The sequence below is a fragment of the Chroicocephalus ridibundus genome, chromosome 10 (genome assembly GCF_963924245.1).
Source record: "Chroicocephalus ridibundus chromosome 10, bChrRid1.1, whole genome shotgun sequence".
NCBI classification, from domain to species: Eukaryota; Metazoa; Chordata; class Aves; order Charadriiformes; family Laridae; genus Chroicocephalus; species Chroicocephalus ridibundus.
This window is the reverse complement of record NC_086293.1, coordinates 25,106,195-25,124,050: the sequence shown is the minus strand read 5'-3', so window position 1 is coordinate 25,124,050 and position 17,856 is coordinate 25,106,195. Positions and strand designations below refer to the sequence as shown.

Genomic DNA, 17,856 nt, shown 5'->3' with positions numbered 1-17,856 from the left:
TTACAGGCAAATGTCTTGCTGTTTATTAAATGGAGGAATAAAAAATATTTCAAAAAACGTCTTAAGTCTTTAAAATCTTCCCCTTTTAAAGAACGAACTTGCTTCCACTTAAAACTAAAAATATGTAACTGAAGTAACATATAGTTAAGAGATATTTTATTTCCCCAAAGTAAGTGAAGAAGACTGAGTGCCCACTAACAAGCATTTTGTTCTTTTGGCTTTAAATTAAGGTGAGCTCTTTAGAGAGGTGACAGGAAAAGACTTGCTTCTTACGACTTGAGGGATGGCTCTGTATGCCTGCGTAGTCCACGAAATGTTTAGCTTGGAAAAGATCCTCTGGTGCTGACTGGTGATGTAGTTGTGGGGTGTACCACTAGTTACACTGACTAATGTATGTCTCTTCTGTTCCTGAAAGAAAACTGTATCAACTAATGAAGGGGAGCAGCTGCCTTTCATTAGGAAGTATTACCGTGTAATGTTTTACGGTGACAGTCTTTTCACCCAAAATTGACAATTGAAATAAGACGAACTAAAGAAGACATTTATACCGGATATTGTCACAAAATAAACTTCTAAGAAGAGTTTCTAGAGCGTTAACTTGGGCTGACAAAATAGCAATTGATTTATAAGCAAGAAGGAAACCCTCTGGAAGCTGCTCGCCTGCCATGTTTTGAAAACATAATTTTTCCTAAGACTTGTTTTACTCACTTGTGTAGTAACACTGAAACATATCAGCTTCTATTCTAGAAGTAACAGAAGAGATGAGGTTTTTAATAGTGTTAGTTATGTTAGAAATCGAATAGAAAATCTGCATCATTTCAGGATACTGTGCTCACAGCGCAGCAAAGGGAAGTGAGAGGTGTGTCAGCTATCAGCTGGGAAAAATAGGGATATCTGGTAGTCATGGTACCTTCTGCAGGGTAAATGTTAGCCTAGAAGCATTGATGTATAATATGCAACTGGGATATGACCGAGGACCGTTAGCTCATAATTTGTGTTTAAATAAGAGATGTTTTCTAGAATCAAAAAATCTTTTGTATTTAAACTAACATGATATTTGCTGTCTCATGTACTCAAACTCTTTCCTAATTCATGTTTTATTGATCCCGGCGCATACTCATCCCTTTTATATACTGATCATATCACGGGATCACGGAATCTTCAGAGTTGGAAGGGACCTCTAGAGATCATCTAGTCCAGCTCCCCTGCTAAAGCAGGATTGCCTAAAGCACATCCCTCAGGGCTGCATCCAGGCGGGGCTTGAAAATCTCCAGAGAAGGGGACTCCACACCCTCCCTGGGCAGCCTGTTCCAGTGCTCTGTCACCCGCACTGTAAAGAAGTTTTTTCCGTGTATTTGAACGGAACTTCCTATGTTCTAGCTTGTGCCCATTGCCCCTTGTCCTGTCGCTGGGAACCGTTGAAAAGAGCCTGGCTCCGTCCTCCTTAAACCCACCCTTTAGATACTTGTAAACATTAATCAGGTCCCCCCTCAACCTTCTCTTCTCCAGGCTAAAGAGTCCCAGCTCTTTCAGCCTTTCCTTATAAGGGAGGTGCTCCAGTCCCATAATCATCTTGGTTGCCCTACGCTGGACCCGCTCCAGTAGTTCCCTGTCCCTCTTGAACTGGGGAGCCCAAAACTGGACACAGTACTCCAGTTGTTTTCCCGTAACATCCAGTGGCAGGCCTTCCCTGTTGGCAAATTCTAATGCATACATCTCGTTAATATGTTTTAAGTAATTGAAGTTAGACAAAGTTTCTTTCACTGGATAGAAAATGAAGTCCAAAGAAGTAAGCAATTCAAAATAGAGTTAAATCAGTGCAGCATATTCAGAAATGGGTTTCTCACGTGTACAATCTCCAAACTTGTATTTTAAAGTTGCAAACTGCGCAGTAGATCCTGTTGATTTTTTTGAGGTGTTTTCCTGAAGGATTTTGCTGCCTAGTTTTTGAATTTGGAGGCGCTCACAGGTCTTTCCGTTCCTTCCTGATAGACAGTCTAAGAGAATTACGAGAGAAGCTGTGATAAACTGAAGACAGCACCCTTCCATGCTAGTGTTAAAATAATCGTTTTAATTGTGTAACAGTTTCCTCACCTCAAAAGTATTCCTCCCGTCTGCTGGTGGAAGCAAACCAAGGTTGTGTTAGTAATCGTCTGTGGCTGTTTGCTGGAGTGTGAGAGTGCAGAGAACAAGCATGTAGTATGGAGGGGTTACAAGGCCCCCAGGCTCTTGATTTCATAAGCAGCTGGCACCAAATTGTTCCTCTGTTCCTTGCTGTCCTTGTCCTGCTGTGAACAGGTCTTTGCTCAGAGTCCAGCAGGTCTTCCACCTTTGATTTTGCTGGGTTAGTAGGTTGCATCTGTTCTGGGTGGGCTTGCTGGAGAGCTGGAGCAGGAGGAGCAGGCCGTTCCTTTCTGCTAACTGGAGAGTGATTTGCTCAAATTACTTTGTACACATACTTTTCTTGGCATAGCAATTGACGTTGCTGGCTACCACCTAAGTGATGGTCTTTTGTAACAGAAAGCAGTTGTTTCAATGGTTCTGAAACCTTAGGGTCTTGTAGTAACTTAACCTGGCAGTTCTTGCCTTCTGTACATCTCTTAGCATCACCTTAAGTTGGCTTAGGACTGAAAAATTTAAACATATATGGTCAGTCTCGCAGTATTTCGCCAGGTTTACTTTGCTGAAAGCGATAGTCAAACCTGGGTCTGCATTTGACAATGTCCCTGTTGGTTCCACAGACTTCTGATTTTAGAGTATTGTCCACTAGCCAGCTAGCAACACACGACTCGGTTCAAAATTCAAGGAAGAATCTAATGCTTTAGGAGGTCTGAGCCCCAGCGCGGATGCCATTTTGAAAAGAAAAAAGAAAGAAGTCAGTACTTTTGTACTGTTGTCTTACTTTTGACACCAATATCTTTTAAGCCTCAGCTGTGGATTTAGATTCTGTGTTGGTTGGTTACTGAGCAGAATATTGATTTCCATGAAACACTTCAGTTGTAAGCATCACTGAGCAGGAACTTGTACAACACATTGCAGTGGGAGTAGTGTAGCTGGAATGTATGTTATTGTTTTTCTTATATTTGCTTGACAGAGGATGTGGTTGTCAGGCACAGATATTGTAGTCAAGACTGTACTGTTGATGAATACTTGTGAAATGTACAATATGTGGGATGTATAGATTACTGAGCTTGCACCTGTTTTAGGTGATTTCAGTGGTTGAAAAAGCTGTATTTTTTTCTGTTTCCACTGTAGGGATATGAGGGAAGACATGTTGAGCCTTCTGTGATATTTTTTTATTTTACTGAGCACCTGGGACATCTTGAGACATGCATTGTGAATTTTCCTGTCCCATTAAAGTGGTGGGAGATGCTGAATCTTGGGGCGGGGGGCAGGGAGCAGTGGGAAGAATTGGAATTTAAGCTGGATGGACAGTAACTGGGGGGGGTGGGGGAGTCGCTAAGATATATTTTTCCCTTTCATCTCCTCAATTTCTGGCTCATCCGTTCTTGTACCTTGCCTGTTGTGCCCTCTGATAGTAAAACTTCAAAAAGAAGAAATGTGAATGTTACTGGGCTTCTAGGTATTTAAGTGACTTCATGTAACTCTCATATGCATTCCAAAGCAAACCTGGCTCCTTTTACACAAAAGGACAAAACTATGCGTTGTCTTCTCCAGGTCACCTGAAAGGGGAGGAGGATTTGGGGCTAGAATTCTCCAAGCCCATTCTTTCATGAGGCTTTGCGCTCATCTCTTTCTTACTGTGACAAGCTTGGAAACATGGTGTAGCCCTGATGGGAGCTGTGTTAATATTTAGCATCAGAGAAGAGGCAAGATGCTTACAGAAATAAAGGAGGTTGGTGTAAGACTTGAAGCAAGACCGCTGGCACGATGTGTAGGCGCGGTGCAGCCATAGAACGGCGGGCCTAGCCCGCTTCTCACAGCATTGTAAGTGTTTCTCTGGAGGCATGTTGTTCTGTGAAAGGACAGGGAGATCTGTGGCAAGTGATCAAAAGTCACTGACGTAAAGGTGGTCTGCAAATCAATTTGACGATGTTAGCTCAATGTTTGTGCTGAATGCTCTCATTCTCCAGGCTAAGCAGAGAACGCATTCAGCACATAACCGAAATGCTTACTATTTCTTTTTCTTAGGTTCGGTGAAGTCCAGCCCCGCTAGGACCTCCGGCTCCCGCTCCAATGTAACACCCACACATGCACCATGCTGGTGATATCGCATCACCCAGGGATCCCGCTGGAGCTTGGAGCCGGCCTACGAGGGGTCAGGTAAGTACGACTTGAAAACAAACTCCACAGCTCATTTCAAGGGTATCACTCTTAGTATTTCTTCTTAGTTCTTAAGACCTAAGAAGAAAAATGTTTTGATGGATAAACTAGATACTCCTGTTCTCTTAGCCTGGCTAATGGGGCATATAATATAGTATGTCTTGTTTACGTTGATAAAAGTTTCACAAATTGATTTGCAGGTCACCTTTAACCTATAAAAGTGTGCGTATTTGAATAAGATATATTTAGTTTGACATACATACTGTGTTTTCTGCCTTCTCTTACAACATGCTGTGTCTTTTATTTAGATGAGTTCATGGTCTTAAACCATAATTGGCTGCAGAAATGTCAGGTTGGTTAACGTGACTGAGGCTACCGCAGTTATTGAACTGAGTCAGTTAGGTCAGCAAACCGGCTAGTCTAGTGGTTTTATATGAAACACTTAAGATGTGTGAGATCTTGTAGCAGACTTACCTCGGAAGTTTGTTCTCACTTGCTGAAATTGGTGTTTGTTTGAAATGAGAGGTTATGTCCTTTTCAAAATGAGCTTGTATTTTTTAAAGCTTTAGGAAAAATCTTGCTGGTTGAATTCCCTCATCCTATTTAATCTTACTTTTCTGTAAGGCTGGCAACATCCGATGACCAGCTGCTACAAGGCAAACTGCCCATTGTCTGGAAAAGTTACATTTGCAGTTTCTTACCTCTCGGTTTACTTGTTTCTGTATGTTCTGGTATTATGAAAGAAAGCAAACAGATTAGGAATATTTCCACTTCTTTGAAGAGATCAGAATGTGCGCGGCATTTTCACTCTGTTTTTTTCCAGTCCTCTGTTCATTCTTATTGTCAGCTTTTGAACCTATTGTAATTGCACAACAGCATCTCTGCATTGCTGTGCAGTAGCAATCCTGTTTAGATGCATGTTTGTCGGCTTCTGCAATGGCATTTTTTTTTTCTACCCTTCTCTGTTCTTTTACAAAATGTACTTCTTTTCTTGGTTGTTCCTATAGACTGACTTGTGATCCACATAGTGTTTTCCAGCTGGAATTAATATCATAGATCCCAGCACTTGTGAGGGAATATTTCAATAACGTACAACATATATATTAGCCTTGTGTTTAGCTCAGAATATTTTTTTGCTTTCGGTGCCCTTTCATGTAGATCTGCCTTGTCTTTCTGTAGCTTGTCATGCCCCTGTGCTCTTGCTTAACTTAAGTTTGCAAGGGAACAAAAGTGACCTCCTTCATTGCTCACTGCCTCCTTTCTGAATTATAACGACAGACCTGAAGCCTTCATAATGCTGATGAAGACTGGTTAAGTCTTACCCTGTTGCTTAGCTGTTTTCAGACAATTTTCAGAGTTGTCGTGAATTGCAAAGGCAGCCAGCCAATATCTGACAGTGTGGTAGCAGCTAAGCTTCTGAACTTCTGACTTCTAAAACTGTTGTGTTGTCTGGTGTAGCATCATCTTTATCTTCTATTATTTCAATTAAATTATAAGATACATAAGTACACTTTATTGACCAGTAATTCCTGGTATCAGCTCCATAGCCTTCCTTAAACTATAGATAAAGTATTTTATCTTAGATTAGTATTTTTTTTTGGGGGGGAAGGGATGGCTCTTGCTGTAGAGATTTGGGAAATGACAGCTCCTGATTCTGTCTGCCTCTAATACTAGTACGTAAACGCTGTTCTGAGGTGGATTGGGTAGAGGGGCACCTGACTAACCAAATTCGTTATTTTTCAGTGAAAAGTGTGTGAGATGCTTTTTTGCAGAGTGTTATAGAGGTACAGCATGCTGGCTGTTTGTGATGGATGACACCTGTGTATGGGTAATACTTAGCTTTTTCTTTCTGTCCTCTCTGTTCCGTCGCATGGGCAGGGCTTTGTTCAGGACGTGCATGAGGGTGGAGTATAAATGGGGGCTGCAGTAACTGCTGCTTGCAGAGCAGTGTAGGTGGCGTGAGGAATACGTTCATGTCGTGTACTGATCTGTTTTATAGGAATGCAGTCTAAGGGCCTCATAGGACCTGGAGTTAATCGCAGATGATGTTCTGGAACTGAGTATGGTCTTTTGTTATTTAAACAGTGTTAAGTAAAATAATTCATCTCTTTGTGGTGCTATTTCTCAGGAAACTTTAGAAGGTGCAAACTGTATCCAGTGCTGGTGTCCAGCTGAATAGCACTGACAGCATAGACAACCTCAACAGCCATTTGCATTGGACTGTCTTATGCTGACTCTGGTCTCTAATGCTCTTGGTGGGCTGGGATGAGATCCTCTGGGAGGATAATTTTCTTTGTGTACTCTACTGACTCAGTGCAGACCCCAATCTGGGATCCCTTTTTATTTAAGAGCAGAACTACAACTCTGAAATTTGTTGTCCTCCCTATTTGACAGGGATGTTTTGAATGCAGGAATAAAAAAAAAATATCTCGTTTCGTGGCTCTTGAGAGAAGGGGAGTAGCTTGTCTAAAGTTGTGAAGAGTTGGTACGTTCAGATACATGATTGTGGTCTTGATCATTCTGCGTAGTGACGTCTTTGATTAAGTCTTTCTTTCTCTTTCAGTTTTAAGATAAGTCTGGGAGAGGTGACTCACCAAACTAAAGAGCAGTGTGACTTGGCATTCCTGAAAATGAATCTCTTGTAATGAATAGTCATGAAATCCGTATCATGAGCGAACACTGTGATAGCATTGGACCACGTGGTTTCTTTTTGACTCTGACATCTGTGAATATCTCATTTGCTGTTTTGCCCAGTGGCACAAGCTGTGTCTCAGTCTTCTCGCTGTTCTCCAGAGAGGTTTTGTTTTCTTTCAGAATGTTTTTCTTGTGTGTTTACTGACCTTGGATTTTTCTGTGAAGCAGATGTTTCCAGACTCTTTGTTTTCTGAAATGTTGGCTGCTTAGTGATGTGAGCTCAGGCCATTAACTGTACAAGAGAATGCACGACCCAAGGTATTAAGAGGGTTTCTTTCTCCAGAGGGAACAAACACTGTCTGAGGTATTTCAAAGTGCGTTTAGTATTTTTCACTGACGCCATGATCTGGTTGAGGCAACATGTAGTTGTCAGGGTAATGTCTTGAGAGGTGAGTGGTAATAGGGATGTGAATTAGGAGTAAATAGAGGGAAGGTGGCAGTCGAGTCGGTGGTAGGTATGTATCCTGTCCTATTGTGTGCCATGAGAAGTGTTCAGGAAACTGCCTGTCTGTAGCATGAAGACAGAGTACAACCCCTTTTTGTCCTTCTCAGGAGGACCCGGTGGAGAGACTTGTTGGACTGAGTTCATATTGGTTCTACCTGCTGTGCTTCTTGGCAGTGGAAATAACCCGTGGAAATACCTGTCTTTCGAACAGATATGAAGTTTGCAAGCCAAGTGAGGATGGCTCGGAGTATGTTACTCTCTCTGTTTACTTTCGGGAAAAGACAATGAGGCAATCCAGCAATACTTCAGGGACCATACTCTTTGGTCAGCCCCTATTAATATCTGTGCCGAAACACAAGCTCACTGTGGATCACTTGTACAGTGTGGTTTTGGAGCAGATCAGGTAAGTCATGACTGTACCTTTCAATCCCATGCAAAGTTCTAGTGGTCACTTACTCGATTACACTGTAATGGGATTGCTGCACCCTTGTTAAAGGGAAGAGTTTTCCTTGATTTGTGTGTGGTGTATAAACCAGGATTTGCATTGCATTAGTGTCTGAAGGCCCCAGGGACACTTCAGGGTCCTGATTTTTTTGGGCTCTGTAAAAGACGGCTGTAAGATAGTGGTGGTGGTGGTCACAAGGGAAGCTACCTGCTTGGTGTTGCAAAATGGGTCAGGAGCAGAACTCAGGCCACGTTCTCAGGGCTCTTAGATGGGGCCACCGTAACTTATTTTTTCCTTTTCCATCTACTGCCAGTAAAACTTGGAACAAGCAGTGAGAGTCGAGACTTACTGAATTGTTTGACTCATTTTGAGAGCTCGTGGCCTGTAAATGGTGCTGTACAGGGTGGATTCTGGTTTGCTGAGGGGGATTGGATGGCAAGAACTGATGATGGAGAGGGGTGCTGCTGCTGTTCCGATGTACAGCTTCGACACAATTGTGTGATAAACATGTTCTCTCTGTTTAGCCGCTATGTGAAACTCCCTTTGGTGGAAGAATACTCTACACCCTGCAAGGGAACCTGCAATGGCTCCAATGGTGTGGTTGAAGGTAAAGTCCTTTCAAAATTGGCTGAAAGCTTTTCAGCACTTAAAGCCTTTTATGAGCCTTTGGTTTGTGCTGTGTGTATTTGGCTTAAGCTCTAGCAGGTTGTTTTTTCACAATGGTTACACCATGCTATTGCATGGGACTTCTGCATGTGATGGTGAGAATTCTTGTAGACCGTTTTCCTTCCAAGGGAGGTCAGATGTGTGTAAGCAGGAGAACAAAGTGTGATGTGCGTTCATCTTGACTGATGTTAGGGAAGTCCTTGCTTAGGTGTTCAGGTGCCTCCCTCCAGAGGCAACTCCTTTACGAATATACTCTTTGGTGATGAAAACAGGCCCGTTAGGTCACAAAGACAAGTTCTGGAGAAATAAAGTGGAAATGGTATTTTCTGTTCATGGACCTAGAATCACGAGGTCTCATTTCTAGGTTAGATGCTTACAGGGAAGCTTTTGACACTGATGGCAAATGTATGTTTCCCTTTCCTCTTTGAAATCATTCACTTATGCTGCTGTGAGAGTAACAACTGGAACAAGTTAAATGGGGAAAAAGAATCTGCCTGTTTTTCCCAAAGAATGAAAATAAATTTCCTGGAGACTTAAACATTGCCTTCTGTGAAGACACCCAGCTGCAACCTTGCTGATTCTCTCTTGGGATGTTTATTAGGGTGTGCTGTCACAAAGTGCAATTATTAACCTTCTGTGTACTGAGCACTCTCCATCAGGTCTGATATTAGGATATAAAACCCACCACATTACCTGGCATCTGCTAAAGGAAAAAATACAACTTCAGGTGTTGCAGTTAGCATGCAGAGACTTCTTTTTCTGTGTGTCTTTTCATTACTTTCTGAGTAATCAGTGTGTGACATAACAGGCTCATGCAAAGGGCTGTCCGTATGAGGTGTCAGTCTAAACTTTCACTGAAGCTCTTCAATATTGTGCTTGTTTTAAATTTTGCCAGGTGACATTGAAGAGATGGAGCATCAGGATGGTGGACAGGAAGGCAAGGAAAAGCTGGCAGAGGTTGATCCCTGCCACTCTGAGGGTTGTATGCAGATCGAGCCAGCAAGAGACCTGCAGCCTTGCAAGAAGCAGCATTTCACTTTTAGCCTCGTGAATTCCTCTGGAACCTCTGAGATAAACACCATTGTAGAAGGGAAAATCTTAAAGCTGAATGGTAATTATTGTCTTGGTATCTTTTTTTTTTCTTCCTTCCCCTTAACACCTTTGCAATAAATGTTTTGTCTTTCTTGTAGCTTTTTCTGCACTTGCTATTGACTGGGATTCTGATACGCGGAGGCTACTTTTTGATGAACAGGAGGCACAGGTTGTAGTATGCTCTTTTCATAAGTAATCTATACGTAAACTTACGTGGTACTTAAAAGATTACACTAAGTGGTGAAATGTAGGTGTAGCTCCCCTCATAAAAATTGGAGTCACCAGCACTAGATATGTTTACTTAAAATCCTTTAGTGATGAGGTCTGTAGATCTATAATTGCTGAACTGTTTCCAGTGTGTTCTGAAAAGCAGATGTTTTCAAACAAAACAAACTTCCAAAACTCAAAAGAAAACTTGAAACAGAATTCATAGTGCCTAGTAAAAAGCTCGGTATTCTTTTTGTAAGAGGTCTGCTGGATTGCGTTTTGTAACAGAATAACCTGTTGTTACTCTTCTGCAAAAACCCCAAACCCACCAACTTTGAAGTAAGAACATATATTTTTCTCTTATGGACTGTTTGTAACACAAGAAAGGAGTGGCTGGAAGCTTGAGTTGATTGTGTGGGTGGGGAAGGGGGTGGGCAGAAACAGGCAGCGTGGTGAAAGGTGAGCATGTTCCTTCTTGTGATGCCAAGGATTAAAGACTACATGGAATTGAATAAAGCACGCATCTCTTTCGCTAGGCATTTGAAAAACATGAAAGTATGCTACAACCACAGAAAAAGAAGGCTATTGTAGCCCTCAGAGACTGCATAGAGCTCTTCACTACTATGGAAACGCTTGGTGAACATGACCCGTGGTAAGAGGCTCTGCCTGCCCCATTTAACTACTTGAGTTCACGATATTTGTCGTGGGATTCTGATAATTTCCCAGGTCTGTCCTTTTGTCTTCGTCTGTGAGAAGTCTGTCAGTTCTGTGTTAAGTCATTGACTCAATAAATAGCCTGCAGACGTGTTAATAAAAAGTATTTCTTTCCTGCCTTTATTTAAAAAAAAAAAGTGGCCATGGGGCTTGTAGCTTCCAAAGATGAGGCTATTTTTAGTTCCTCAGCATATGTCTGTCTTCCGGACAGTGTCAGAAGAAGCAGTTGTTGTAATAAAGAGTGAAAGCATGTGGCTGCCTTAAGGTTTAATCCTGAGCCACTCCTGAAGAATTCCTACTGAAAATGCCTAATGCAGAGGGTACAGGGGATCCTAAGTGACCGAAATGTGATTACTGTGTGTGCAGAAGATCTTTGGGAGTTGTTTGCTAGCTGTATAAGAAAGTAACTTATAGTGTAGTAGGTGATTGTTTATTATTGATTTCCAATTACATGCTATAGATGCATTTGCAGCTCAAACAGGTAACAGTTGCAACAGGAGATAATAAAGAAGAATGGAATCTTTAAAACTTTTTTTTAATCTGAAAAGAAAAATTAATCTTCTTACACCGTTCAGTTAATGCACTTGCCATAGGTCATTTTGGCTATAAAGTGAAAGGAAGTTGCAGTTTGGAAACCTCTGAGAAGCGTGTTCACCTGCGTATTCCACAGCCAAGACGCCTTTGATAAGGCAGGGACTGTACTGTGCTGTTGAGGCATCTTTTAATAGAAGGCCAGAAGCTTTTCTTTTAATGTCGTCATTCATTTCCTTGTTTGTCACTCTTTCCTCAGGTACTGCCCTAACTGTAAGAAGCATCAACAGGCCACAAAGAAGTTTGACTTGTGGTCTTTGCCCAGGATTTTGGTAGTGCATTTAAAACGCTTCTCGTACAGCAGATACTGGAGGGACAAACTTGACACTGTTGTGGAATTCCCCATCAGGTAGGATTCTTCCCTCAGGCTAGGAAGAGCTTGAAGAAGCTGGTCAAGAGAAATCTACTTCTGATGATACTGCTGGGTGGGCTTGTTATTAGAGCTGTAACTGCAACAGCTCTGTCTTCTGGGTTTGAACTGCAAGACAGCAGGCTTGAGTTGAGTTGGTTGGGGGTTTGGGGTGTTTTTTTTTTTTGTTAATCTTAACCTTAATAGATTCTACACATCTGAAAGAACACTGATTACTAGTAGGTACTGTTTCTTCTGCAGTTAGGTTAAAACTTTGTCATTCTGCTGAACCAAGAGAACTTCTACAGAGAATTTAGCAAATTTCTTAGGCAGAGCTGCACTTGTACTGATTGCACAAGTACAAGGTGAAAGCCTGCCTCGTTCCTCTGCTTCTGCTTGTCAGCATCCTGCCGCAGGATGAAGCGTATCCCTTACGACTACGCTTTTCGTGCCTACACAGGGACACTCTGAACTCTTCTATTCAGCACCTCCCTCTAAATCTTCTGGCAGTGCCTGTGTTTACAAGGACCTGCCCTGTGTGGGAGGGGTAATGTGTCTGGTCTTTACACTAACAACATCCAGCTGTTGAGCAGCAGAGTGCAGTGCTCCTCCACCAGTGCTGCAGAGCTTCACTGGTGTCATGCATCACTTCTTAGAAAGTGGTGTACTGATACTTTTGGATTTCCTTCCAGGGGTTTAAACATGTCCGAGTTTGTCTGCGACCCAAGAGCAGGCTCATACGTGTATGACCTCATTGCAGTTTCCAATCACTATGGAGCCATGGGCGTAGGCCACTGTGAGTAACCGCTTCTGTTCTTTGTACGCAAGGACATACAGGCAGAGGGCCCATGGGAGGGCTGTGTGCGTTGGAGACCTGCAGCAGCCCTCACCAAGGTTGTCTAGTCCAAAACTTACCTGTGTTCTGTCTGCAGATGAGTATCATATTGGAAGGCAATGTCCTTCCTGTTAGGATTTGCAGAGCAGCCAGCCAGTTTGTGTAGTTTGCAGCTACCCAAGGTCTAACTCTGTTGCCTGTGGGACCTTAGTTAGCAGTCATTAGAGGGTGCGATGGTGTTCCCCAGCTGATGAGTGGAGTCAAGACTTTTCAATACCGAACATGAAATTGTGGAAAGGCGTTCCTTACTGCAGAGTGCTGGGGAGAGTCTTTGGTGTAAGCTGTCAGCTCAGCTCCAAGACTCAGCTTCTTGCCCTGCAGCATGCCAGAGGGCAACTGATAGTCCAGTGTGGGCGCAGCATTACAGCTGCAGAGCAGAGACTGACAGCAGTCGAGCCAGCCAAGCAGGAGCTTGCCAGACTCCCTCAGTGGGGGTGAGACAAGGTCTGACAAGCAGCAGTTGCCCATAGGCCAGGAAGACAGAGCAGAGGGCATACCTTGTCATGGAAGCTGGGTCTAGTGCCTTTCTGCATTTCCTATCCCTGAATTCTGTTTGCTGCAATAGCACTTCAAAGCAGATTTTTTTTTCCTTTCATTTTCCTTTGTTCCAGACTTTTTCTAAAACAAGCCTTGGTTGCACAGCTGGCGTTAGCTTGCGGTAGAATGTCTCCACCTTTGCACCAGCAAGGGCTTATGTAGCAGGGAAAATGTCATGGCATCAGGAAAAAAAACACCCTTTGTTATATATGGCAAGACTGTATTTTCTGTTACTGGTTTTGTTGCAGCATGGAAGAAATGCATCTGTAAGTGGAGTTCCCTCTGTCAGGTGTCTGTGCAGATCCATGCTGTAGGTGACACTTCTAGAGCCACCCAGAAGCATTTTACTATGAGAGGAGGATGAACTCCCATTTGGCAGTATATGTGCATCACTCGTAGTATGTCACTGTAGGATAGCATTAGCTGAAGGCAGATATGTTTTGAGATTGGAGATCTTAGTCACAGAAGTCTTGGTTGGAAGAGACTGCAGGACTTTAGTCCAACTTCCTTATTGAATGAGGACTCTTGCAAGCACTGGATCATATCCATCATGAACAGAAAACTTCTCTTTCATATGAAAATGCAGAGTCTTAAACTGTGTGTTTGGGAAAGCTCTGGCTCAAGGAGGGTGAAGAGAAAGCTATAATTTTTTTCCTAAGTTTCTTTGTCCAGTGTCTCAGATACTGGGGTAAGTCTGGTATGTGGGACATGGTTTTAGGCTAGCTGGACCAGCTGTCATGCTCCACAAGATGTGTGTGTTGGTGAACTAGGTTTGGGGCAGTTAATGTCAAAGGTAGCTCCTGGCCTCCTGTGCACGCTCAGTTTGAGCCTTGAGCGTCGCTAGGGCAGCGCAGCTGGCGTGGTGTTACCTACTGGCCTTCCTTGGAGTACTGAGCGGCAGTTTCTTCTGACAGACACTGCCTACGCAAAGAACAAAGTGAATGACAAGTGGTACTACTTTGATGACAGCAGTGTATCGGTGGCTTCAGAAGACCAAATAGTGGTGAGTATTGGGCCTGAGGCTAAACCTGCGTTTGTGCTGAAAGCACGGTTCCCCGCTTTGGGTGTTATATTTCCAGCCAAGTTGTGTGGATTGTTTCAGATGGTTTTCTTCTTTGTTTGATAGACAAAAGCTGCGTATGTGCTGTTTTATCAGCGCCGAAACGGTGAGGAACATACGGCCCCGTCTCCTCCCCAAGAAGAGTGCGACGGCATGGATACCAACTAAACATCACCTCCAGCACTCGGCTGCTCTTCTAAAGCCATGCCTGAGGCATCTGAAAATTTTTCTTCCTTCTGTAGGAGTCAAGCAGAAAATCTAGCACTGAAAGATTCAGTGCTGGGGGGTTGCAGAATAGCACTGGAGAGCCAGGAGTAGGTGCTGACACTTGGGTATTTAGAGGCCAAAAATAATATATATTGGAGCTTCAATAAAGTTCTTTTTAAAATCTGGTTGAGCTGTGTGGCTAGAGGCAGGGGTTGGGGCTGAGCTGGGGCTGTGGGTCTTGGACCGAGGGTTGTAGCTGGGGCCGGGAGAGCACAGCCTGAGCTGGAGGCCAGGTCACAGCTGAGCCTTGCGGGGCCCGTGGAGGAAGGCGGTGGGTATGATTCTGTGAATCGGCATGGGGGCTTCTTGCCAGCCCTCTGGTGTTGCTGTTGGGCCCTGCCTGTGTCAGGGAGGCTTGCTGCATCTTTTCTGGAAGCTGACTTCAAATCTTTGTATACCTGGCTTGTGTGTTGCTGTCTGTGCCGTTGTACTTTGTCCCCATTGCTGCGCAGCAGATCTTTCTCTGTCGTATCCTTTCACCGATGCATTTGAGACTCTTCTGAGCAGTTTTGACTCAGCCTTTGTCACGTGAACACTGAATCTTGTAATGTAGGAAATTCACCAGAAGCGAATCCTACCTGCCTGTGTGGATGTAATGCGTGCAGGCTGGTCCGCGCAGCGACGCAGGATAAAGCTGTTCTGGCTCCCATTCTTCTGCAGAGAAAACAATCATCCGTGAGGTTGGTGATTTCTTGTCCTCTCCATCCACCTCCTACACGCCTCACTTCTAGGCCGCTCATAAGCGCTTTTCTGCCTCCACCATTTCTCCTATGGTTTGTGCAGTGGCAGCGTTTTTATCCTTTTTTCCTCATTTATGTGGCTCCTTAGAGCTTTTTGTTTAGTAAAGCTCAGCACTGCGTCCCCAGAGCTGTCACCTGTAAGGATGACAGCCCAATTCAAAGGATTGCTTGAGGTTTTTAGCCTTTTCTCTTGTCTTTTTTTTTTTTTTTTGGACTGCTCTTTCAGCCTTTGTCCTCCTCCCTTGAGTGTTGCCCTTCAGATCCCCCACCCCATCATCTTCTGCGAGGCTGCAGGTGCGCTGGGCCTGTCCAAGGTCTCTTTGCCATAGCTGTTCAGTAGTTCTGCTCCATCTTTTCAGCATAGCTGGCAAATGCTCTTCCCTCTGTCCTCCTTTACTGACTGTGTTACTTGTAGGACTTATCCAGCTTTCTTGTTGAAGGAGGACTCCTGTGAGCACTAGATCTGGTCCGTCCTCAGTGGAGAACTGATCTTCCATGGGAAAAATCTAGAGCCTTAGTCTGTGTGTTTTAGGGAAAGATCTAGCTCAAGGTGTTGAACCAAACAGGAGGGGTTTTCCTTCTTGTAGCCAAGTGCATTGGCAGAACAAAAGGCTAAGACAGGCTACTGCCCCGCTTTCCCCCCTGGAATGCGTGCTTGCAGCCACTTGGTCCTCTGTGCACAGTCCCTCTGGCTTCATTGCTGACCGTAACCTTATGTTCTGACGCTCAGCGTAACAGTGGTCATCCATTTAATCCCAAATACGCCAGCTCACTTCCCTTTCCACAGCTCTCGGCAACAAGCCCTGTAGGAAATTGTTGTGTGCCCATCCCTGCACTTCTGCTGTGCCACAGCCCAACAAAAGCCCTGCCGGTGGCCGCTGCCTTGTCCCGCTGGGAGCAATGGGCAGGGAGGGCAGCGCCGGGGGCCTTGGCCGGGGCCCTGGCAGGCGATGGGGGGAGGGAGGGCTGACGCTAGCTGGCACGCTGGTGCTGTGATCCCCTTCTGCAGAATTCTACTTTTAAACCATTGAAATTTGAATTTTGAGATGTGAATTGTTTCTGCTGTTATGGTTTTGGGGATGTTTGGGATTTTTATGTCTCTTAATAATTTTTTTTCCCCCCCTCCTCGTTACTGAGGGGAGCATCCAAAAAGCAAGTTTTAAGCTGTAGCACTGCACTGAACTACTCTGATCAGCATTTTTTTGTTCATTTTACACTGAAAGAAAATTGTGTGGACATTCCGAAATGGGGAAGAGGGGAAAGGGAGGGGAGTAAAAGGTCCTTTTAAAAGGAAAAAAAATCAGTCTGAAATAGCCTTTGTTCTCCTCCTTGCCTGCCTGCCTGTGCTGACGCTGAGAAAAGCATCAGTGGGACTAAATCTCCGATGCTCAGATGCTGAACACACTGTTGTACTGCAGAAGTGGCCCAGCTCTTGCTTTCTCTGCCTCTGGGCTGTGTGTGTGCTGTAATACCAGACCTGGGTTTTAGACTAGCACTTTGTAAGTGGCTGGCTCTATTGTACAAAGAGGAAAATTAAAGAGTGGTTTGCACTGAAACTGGGTTTTGTTGTATTTTCAGCTTTTGTTATGTGACTTGAGACTGCTGGTTGTGGGGAGGCCTGGGGCTCCAGGAGCTTTTTTTTGGCTGGGGAGGGTGAGTCCTGCAGAGCCAGCCCCTGCTCTGCCAGTGGGGATTTGGGAGAAGAGCAGCCCTTTCTTGCACCGCTCCATACACCTGAGAGTTCCTGCTTGCTCCAGGGTTGCCTTTTCTCGCCTGTGTGTTGCTGATACCTGGTGCTGTAGTGAAACCTGTCCTTGCCTTTCTGTGGTGCTGGGCAGCCTCAGCTACGGCTTCCTTGTTGTTCCTCTTCCTCCATGGATCTCGGGGGGGGTGTGCTCCTGGCCTTCCTTCTGCCTGCTTTCTCCAGGGGATCGGGGCTGTTTGTGGCTCTGACACTGAAATAGTTGCCCTGCAGTCACTGCAATTTCCTCCTCAAGGTAACCTTGAACAAGTATCCGAGAGCAGGCTGGAAAAGACTGAGGAAGTTAAATGCAACAGGCTTGTGTAGGTTTTGCATCAGTGCGCGTGCTAGGAATCTGGCGCTTGTCAAAATCTCGCAGGTCAAGGCAGGCTGTGGAGCCCCCGTAGGAAGGTTTGAAGTCTTCACGTCGCCATTACAGTGTAACAGTGGAGGAGCCTGAGGGAGGGCTGGAAGAGCCTGGCTGTAGAAGAGCAGGTGCTGAGCTTCCCTGTGAAATGCTGACCCCCAGAGCATGGCCTGAAACCCCTCGCGGGAAGGAGGGAAAGCAAAGTGGCAGCTTTGGGATGCGGAGGTGTTTGGGTAGCCTGTGCGCAGGCCTGCAGGAGTGGCTTGTGCAAGAACGCCGAGGGCATGAAGCGAGATGAAATTCCCCATTGCAAAAGCGGGGGGGAAATAACCTGAAACCCTGGTTGTGTTGTCAGTGAAGCGCTGTTACTTGCGTTCAGGAAAGAGGTCTCTGAGGCAGAGAAGACCATCTCTGAGCTAAGGCTTCTGTTCAGAGGGAAGATGATTTTGGTAAGAACAGAAAACGGGCTCTGTCTCGGTCCTGGCTTAGCTCCTGCCTGGATGAAGGCGTGCAATTTCACCCTGAAAAAAAGGGCTCAGAATAAAAACTGAGGGGGGGGGGAATAAGAGCTACAGAGTATGGAAGTGTTTCCCTGGGTTAGGACTTTTCACCCTGGGCGAGAGAGACGTGAGGAGCTCCTGCAGAAGGACAAGGTGGGAGCAGTTGCTCCCTGTTCTCTACAGCGCAGGAAGATGCTCACGCAGGAGGCTTAAAACGAGCCGAGTATGTTCCCCACCTGGCACAGCAAATAACTGGATGGGG

At 44.7% G+C, this 17,856-nt stretch overlaps 1 protein-coding gene across 6 annotated transcripts in view; it reads left to right on the top strand.

Annotated features, from left to right (window-relative positions):
* Positions 1–14,371, top strand: part of USP4 (ubiquitin specific peptidase 4) — a 46,115-nt gene extending 31,744 nt beyond the window's left edge. For 2 of the 6 annotated variants that reach the window (XM_063348456.1, XM_063348454.1), the window contains 9 exons: positions 7,635–7,826; positions 8,393–8,475; positions 9,430–9,645; positions 9,725–9,795; positions 10,370–10,485; positions 11,338–11,487; positions 12,180–12,283; positions 13,834–13,922; positions 14,046–14,371. In XM_063348456.1, the coding sequence (XP_063204526.1) occupies positions 7,635–7,826; positions 8,393–8,475; positions 9,430–9,645; positions 9,725–9,795; positions 10,370–10,485; positions 11,338–11,487; positions 12,180–12,283; positions 13,834–13,922; positions 14,046–14,147 (1,123 nt within the window). In that variant the 3' untranslated portion in view covers positions 14,148–14,371. Of the gene's footprint in view, positions 1–4,152; positions 4,285–7,530; positions 7,827–8,392; positions 8,476–9,429; positions 9,646–9,724; positions 9,796–10,369; positions 10,486–11,337; positions 11,488–12,179; positions 12,284–13,833; positions 13,923–14,045 lie in introns of those variants that run through there. The other 4 variants (XR_010072846.1, XR_010072847.1, XM_063348459.1 and 1 more) reach the window with 4 other exon arrangements.
* The last annotated feature ends 3,485 nt before the right edge of the window (positions 14,372–17,856 follow it).